This window comes from Ursus maritimus, unplaced genomic scaffold (genome assembly GCF_017311325.1).
Source record: "Ursus maritimus isolate PB19 unplaced genomic scaffold, ASM1731132v1 scaffold_7, whole genome shotgun sequence".
Lineage (NCBI taxonomy): Eukaryota > Metazoa > Chordata > Mammalia > Carnivora > Ursidae > Ursus > Ursus maritimus.
In genome coordinates this window covers 41,662,380-41,669,630 of record NW_024426885.1, presented here as the reverse complement: position 1 = coordinate 41,669,630, position 7,251 = coordinate 41,662,380, and the positions used below count along the sequence as shown (strand labels likewise).

At 57.5% G+C, this 7,251-nt stretch overlaps 1 protein-coding gene across 9 annotated transcripts in view; it reads left to right on the top strand.

Moving 5' to 3' along the window:
* LDB3 (LIM domain binding 3) overlaps nt 1–7,251 on the top strand; it is a 70,073-nt gene that overhangs the window by 3,186 nt on the left and 59,636 nt on the right. For all 9 annotated transcript variants that reach the window (XM_008696129.2, XM_008696130.2, XM_008696128.2 and 6 more), the window contains exon 3: nt 6,909–7,060. In XM_008696129.2, coding sequence (XP_008694351.2) covers nt 6,909–7,060 — 152 coding nt within the window. The remainder of the gene's footprint in view (nt 1–6,908; nt 7,061–7,251) is intronic.

Below are 7,251 nucleotides of genomic sequence, written 5' to 3'. Positions count from 1 at the left end.
CCCCCCCCCCGCCCCGCCCCACCAGAATCAACCCTGGGGCAGTAGCAGCCCCCCACGGCCTCCTTTCAGTGGGTCTTGGCCATGACCCACAGAGAAGTGGGCTCAGGAGGGAGAATGGGAGGGTGGAGGGGAAATGCCTTCATTTATCCTGGACAGGTGCGGCTGGGCCTGCAACATGAGCTCCCCCCTCACTGCCCCCACCCCCAGCCCTAGTCAATTCTCCAGGAAGTGGGGGAGGGGTGGGAGCAGCCGAGAAGGAGTGGCTCCAAAGGCCCAGCCTGCCCCGTCCGAGCTAGGTCAGAGGCTGGGGCCAGGTCTGGGGCCTTGTGCTTGGTGCACGCTGCAGCCCTTGACTTTATGAAAGAAGTGAGCGCTTTTGTCTGGCTCTGCTGCTCACAGTTGTGTTGCCTTAGAAAAGACCGTTCCCCTGCTCAGCCTGGTTGTCTCATCTGTGAAATGGGAGTGTGCACATGTGAGTGCTTTCTAACATGCATGGGGAAATGCTGTTGTTCTGCTGAGGTGGTGGTGAGGATGGGGTTGCTGGGGGGGGGCGGATGGGGGATGCCTGTCTCTCTGCTCCAAGGCCTCTGTCCCTTAAGGTCTTATTCATCGGGCCTTGCAGGCTCTTCTGGGGCACCCGCCCAGAAGCCTTTGCTTCTTTGCTGTTTTTTGTTCCAGTATTTGTCAGATATCCTAGCTACAGTGGGGACACAGAGGACGGAGGGTCCCCTGGGAGGGGGAGGGGGAGGGGGACAGGCCGAGACTATTCTGGGTGAACTGTGCCGGTCATTCCTGGAATTTTGAGGCCTTAGTTCTGTTTCTTGGGCAGCGCCTAGCAGTGCTGACAGGCTGAGCTGTTTATAGCCACACTGAAGGTCAGGCAAGCCTCCGGAGGCTGCTGTGAGGCCGGCCCGGGCCTTCCCAGACGAACGACTGGGGAAGATAACCGGACGGAGGCCCCTGGCTGGGGATTGCGTTCTTGGAGGTCCCTAGGCCAGGCCCAGTCCCTGCCTGCTTCCCTCCCAGGTGCTCAGGGCTGTCCCTGACTCCATGAGGGCCCTGAAGGGAGTGGGCAGGAGACTGTCTGGGCCCCGAGGAGCAGACCCTTGGAGGCCTTGGGCCGGGGCACAGGACAAGGCAACTTCATGGGTAACCCCCAGGTCTCCTCAGGCTAAAGCTGCTGTGGGACAGCAGCAGGTATGAGGAAGGCTGGCTTCCCAAGTAATGTCTGCTAGGCCCCGCTGGGGCAGCCTTCCCACCTGGGAGTTTGCCCCCGTCCCCTGAGTCTCCAGCCCTCTCTGCACGGTCCCCCATCATGCAGGGACTGGCCATGATTGCCAAGCCCCCCCCAACTCGAGGCCCTCCCATTCTCAAACACAGCTTCTCCACCTCTTTGGAGCCAGGAAACACCCCTACCCAGGAACCACCCTACGAGGCACGAAGTGGACTTTGCCAGGCCCCAGTGTTGTCTGGGGCCCACTGGGAGTGACGTGCCCAGGGGAGCATTCTGCCGCTGACAGCCAGGACATGGAACTGTGGGATAAGAGGAGAAGAGAGAGACTCAGAAGGCCAGGGAAGGGTGTGGTCAGCAAGAGAGAGGATCGGTGACCCCTGGTTTTGGGCACAGGTGAGGGCTGGGTGTGAGCGGGATGGGAGGCAGTCAGAGGCGGCAGGAGGTGCCGGTCATTCTTGGAGAAGCCTGCAGGGGAGAGAAATGAGAGGGAGACGTGATGAGAGCCAGTTGGAGCAGCTAAGGCAGGGAGAGCCTTTTTTTTAAAAAAAAGACTTAATTTTTTAAGAGCAGTTTTATGGGCACAGCAACACTGAGTGGAAGGTACAGAGTGTTCCCATATGCACCTTGCCCCGCACACGCAGAGCCTCCCCCGTTATCAAGTGACATATTTGCTCTAAACGATAAACCTGTATGGGCACCGCGTTATCACCCAGAGTCTGTAGTTTATATCTGGGTTCACTGTTGGTGTTTCTTGTTCGTTCTATGGGTTTGGGCCAATGTAGAATGGCCTAGATCCGTAATATCGCATCATAGAAAATTAAAAATCCTCTGTGCAAGAGAGGCTTTCTGAGCAGAGACAAGACTCTGGCTTGTTTATCAGCCAGGGTGGGGTTGGGGAGTGGGGCCGTGGGGAGACAGAAGGTTCCAGTGAAAGGATGAGGGATGGAGCAAGGCCCCAGGGGAGGCCAGATGGGAAGGGAGCAGAGGATGGCAGGATGGTAATTTAATCACATAATGTTAAGTGCACTTAGGGCTCCCTGGGAAGTCTGCTGGGGTGGTCAGCCTGGGCGGGCTGGGAGGAGATGCTGGAAGTGGCACGGGTCACAGCATCCACTACCTATCCTTGCCCCCCCAGCCCCTGCCACACCTACACTGGCAGCTCTAGAGGGGAAACAAGGCAGGGGCCTGGCTGGTTTTGAGCACTGAGAGTGATGGCTGGGAACTTTTGCAGAGCCCAGCTACCCCCTCTGCTGCCAGGGAGCTGGGGAGATAGGAGCCTACATGCGCCTAGGCCCTGGCCAGTGCCTTGCTTCCCTGGGACCCTGGACAGAACTCCTGTCTCTTCCAGCTGATGCTCAGTCCCCTCTAGGGACAGCAGGCTGGCTTGGGACTGGTCATTTGGGGCTGGCCTCTCACACCCCTGTCTCTGCCAGCTCCAGATCTTGTTTCCCTGTGGAGTCGGGGATGCAGCTGCCTAGCCTCCACTCCCGGGGGCAGGGTCTGCGGGCCAGCCCCTGTGCCTCCGCTATTGGGAGCTTCCCTGAAGCTTTCTCAGCTCTGCACCTCCTTACGGAATAACCTATTTAAACATGTAATCCTTCCAGCAATCGTGGGGGAAAGACATTGCCGCTATCTTCACACAGAGGGTGTGGAGGCTGCCCTGTACCCTCAGGTCTGGCTCCGACCAAAGTCTATGCTCTTCGCTTTATTGCCTCCACACAAGGCACCCACGGCTGCAGGGGCCACAGCTCCTCCCTGGCACCAGCTTGCCCTGTGTCCCCTCTCAGGTGCCGTCAACCACGGCCCAACAAGGAGGAAGGGTTCCTGTGAGCCTGGTGGTGATCTTGGCCCCCAAACACCTGAAGTCTCTCCTGAGGAGCTTGTGCTCCTGGAGCTCTGCCCACCACTGGGCTCTGGGTTGAGAGGTGGCTGGTGATTGGAGAAGATTGAAAAGTGAAGTGAGAATGAAACAGTCTTTGTGAAGAGGTTTTCAAATGCTCAAAAGAGGATAGAAAGACCAAAGGAAAAAATCCGCCAAGGATTTAGTGGCTTTGGGTCCTTTGTGGGACAAGGAACGCAGAGAGAGAGGCAGAGAGCCAGGCAACAGACACATGGGTATACCGTGCCTGGACTGCACTCTTCATGAGCCCTGGGCTTCGGGCAAGGGTCCCAGGGTGGCCCCACCCTTCTGCAGGGCAGGCTGCTCCTGAGAAGGGGGTGGGGATCTGATGGCCCTTGGACCAAGCAGGGGCGACCTCCTTAGGGTCCCTGCCTCCTCTCAGGAGACCTGGGCAGAGCCAGAAGAGTGCCCATCTAGAAGAGAATTACAGCACCCTCCAGCCCCCCACCCCTAGCCCCAGGGGTCATGGGCCCTGCTCAGGGCAGCTGAAACCAGGCCAGCTGAGCCCTAATGACCAGACACAGGTGCAGGGAGAGAGGCACCACGGCAGGCAGGAGCTAGCTCGGCGTTCCCCTGGGGGAGCTCGGCTACTGACCAGGCCCCGGGGAGGCTGAGCATTTCCCAGGGAACTGGGATCACCCCAGTCTGTACCTGAGGATGAGGGGGAGCCAGGCAAGGCCAGGCAAGGGGAAGGCAGAAGACCCAATAGGAACGTATGGTGTTAGCCCATGCTTGAGGGAGGCAGGTATCCCTAGGGCAGCTCCAAAGGGAGGGCATTCCAGATAGTCCTACGCTTGCCCCAGCTGATCTGGCCCCAGCAGCTCTTGGATGTCATTCTGGTGTCCTTGCTCACACTGACATCTATGATCTTCTGGATACAGCTCTAGTCCTGCCTGGCAGGCCTCGCCTCTGCAAGCATGAGGCCCGCCCTTCTGTCTGGGGTCTGTGGTTGCCATACCTAGGAGCTCGTTACTGCTCTCTGTAGATGGTGAGAAGCATCTGGGGGAGCCCTGGTATGGGGAGCCCTGGTGTGGGTGTTCTGTATGGGAGCTCTGGTGTGGGGGTGTCCTGCTATGGGGGAGCCCTGTGGGCGGTCCACTAGGACAGCAGAGGCATTGCACAGTTTACCCTGAATGGAAGCATACTGTATCCGCTACTTTCTCTGAAATGCTTTCAAACGAAGCCGGATCGCCATACGGGGAGGGGGCTGGGCATGTGACATGGCAAGCTGAACGAACGCAAAGGTAGAAGCTCAGGGGTGGGTGTGGGGATGCCCACTATAGAATTCTTTCTGCTTTCTCTGTGTTGAAAATGTGCATGATAAAATGTCAGGGATAGCACAGGCCTGAATGTGAAGCCAGAAGGTGCAGGGAAAGCCAATTTTCTGCAGACAGGCCCAGCTGGGCAGCTCAGCTCACCCTCAGGAGTCCCCTCTCAGCCCAGAAAGTGTGTTGCTTTTCTCTGTTGTTTTTTACCCTTTGTTCAACCCCTTAAAATCAAAGGAAACAACACTCCTGTCATTAGCAGAGGCTCCCTGCGGCCATGAATTTGGGGATAAGGGATGTGTATTTTGAGAAGGCCCAAGTAGTCCTTTTTTTTTTTTAAAAGATGTTATTTATTTATTTGTGAGAGAGAGAGCATGAGCATGAGCAGGGGGAGGGGCAAAAGGAGAACGGGGAGCCTGACATGGGGCTCGATCTTAGGACTCTGGATCGTGCCTTGAGCCGAAGGCAGATGCTCAACTGTCTGAGCCACCCCGGCGCCCCAGCCCAAGTAATTCTAAGATACCCCTGTAGGAGCCAGGAAAGCAGTCTGGACTTTGGCTTCCTGGCAGTCAAGGGGGTGGTTTTTCTACTGTCCCTGCCATGGCTCAGCGGATTCACGCGTGAGGGGAGGCTACTCTGTGTTGGTGACGGTAGCACAGTCCCTGGGGCTAACAGGGCACTTCCATGCGAGGGCTCGCCTGCTCTTGCTGCTGTCTGTGGGTTAGCATATGTGGTTCGTGGCCTGGCCTGTAGAGCCCACTAGGGACTAGAGGCTGGTGACTGCAGGTGGCCCTGGTTTGGATGAAGATTCTTCGTGAAGGGCGGGGCAGGAGGCTTCCATCCATGTCTGGGAGCTTAGGACCTGGCCAGAGGGTCACCCAGGCCTGGCACCCAGGGTAGGGGACTTTCCCTATGTCCTCTTTGGACTCCTTCTAGGATGGTCCCCCAGGCCAGGGCCAGAAAACGGCTTCTGCCAGCATTAGAAGCCAGCCTTGTCCCTAGGGTGTAGACAGGAAGGTGACTGGGGTGTGCCCAAAGAAGCCAGGAAAGCTGGCTGGTGGGCATGCTGGGGAAGAAAAGCCAAGGGACGTCCTCCAGTTACAAGTTGGTGGGGGGTGGCTCCCAGAGGCTCCTTTTTCCTGTGATGTCACTGGGGGCGAGGCCTGTTTGGCATTCTACATAATGTCACAGGGGGCCTTCCACATGATGTCATGGGGGTCAAGTCATAAAGTCATTCTTTGTGTTATCCGTAGGGGGTAGGGTATGGTATTTCATGTGGTGACATGGGGGTGGTAAAGCCAGTCTCCATGACATTCCATGAGCCATCTTCAGAAGTGGAGCTTCATCACATTCCATGTGATGTCACTAGGGGCCAGCCATCAAGCTACAATAGATGATACCACCTAGGCCCTCCAGAATTTTGCATTTCAAGTGACACCCCTGCAGGCGGGGGTGGGGCGGTGGGGAGGCTACTACTGCATTCAGCATGCCCTTACGGAGGGCCGGGCCTGCAGAATTTGGCATTGTGCATGACGTCATTGGGAGTGGGTCTGAGCCATCCTGACATTGCTTGTAGCGTCCCTGGGAGTGCGGCCTTCCTGACATTGCGGGGACATTCTTGATGTGCTGCGTCTATAGCATTCTCTGTGGGGTCCCCAGACTCTAACATGCTGTGGTGTCATTAGTGTTCAGGATTTGGGACCTGGTCCCCACACCTGCACCTCCCCTTCTGGAAATATGAAGCCAGCCACGGAGTGCTGAGCCCTGCCCCGTGTCCCAGCTGACCTTGCTTCCCCAGGCTGGGTGGAGGGCTTCCCTGGCCCTCAGCCTACCTGCCATGGTAGCACTAGGCACTTGCACTGGGAGGCTTCTATGAGGGTGCACGTGTCCTGCCTGCTCGCCGGGCAGAGTCTCTGGGGTGGTGCTGAATCTTGGCTCGTACATAGACCCTCCCTCCTGGAGTCTGCAAAGTGCCCCATGGGTTTTCGGGATGCAGGCATTATAATAGGCTAACTGGTGTAACAAACAGCCCCCAAATCTCAATGGCTTAGCGTAACAGAAGCTTATTTCCTCACTCACGCACCATCTGATGCAGCACTTCTTAATCATCGCTACCCCAAGCAGTGACTCGAGGATTCATGTCCCTCTGTTGGTGGCTCAGCTGTCCTCTTCTGGGTCCTCTGCATCCAGTCAGCTGACAGGCAGCAAGAGTGCAGGATGGCAAGGATGTGGCTAGGGGCAGGCCTGGAAGTGGCGGGCATTGCTTCCACCCACATTCCCCCAGCCAGAGCTGGTCTCTCGGTCGCATTCAGACACAGGACACTAGGCAAAGGGGTGACTGTGTGCCAAGTGGAGGCATCAGGCTCGGTGAGCAGCGGGTACTGCCCATAGTGAATGAAAGAGGAAAGGGCAGGCCTCTACTGGATGATTCCAGGTGACTCCTCCTTGAGACCGGCCCATCCTCGGGTCCACCTTTAGTTTGCTCACCCCCCATCTGCCATCCTCTCAGATCACACCGGGGAGCAAGGCCGCCCAGTCGCAGCTCAGCCAGGGTGACCTCGTGGTGGCCATCGACGGAGTCAACACAGACACCATGACCCATCTGGAGGCCCAGAACAAGATCAAGTCTGCCAGCTACAACCTGAGTCTCACGCTGCAGAAGTAGGTGGGAGCTCTCCAGAGCAGGGGGCTGAGGGGCGTGGGCATCGAGGGCCCAGGAGAGGGTGTCCGGCGGGGGTCATGGGGTCTAGGCTGTGCCACAGGATCACACAGGAAAGTAACGAGTTCCTCTGGACCAGAAGAAGGACAGGGCCAAGCCGTCAAGCACCTGGCATGTCTGTACCTCACTTTAC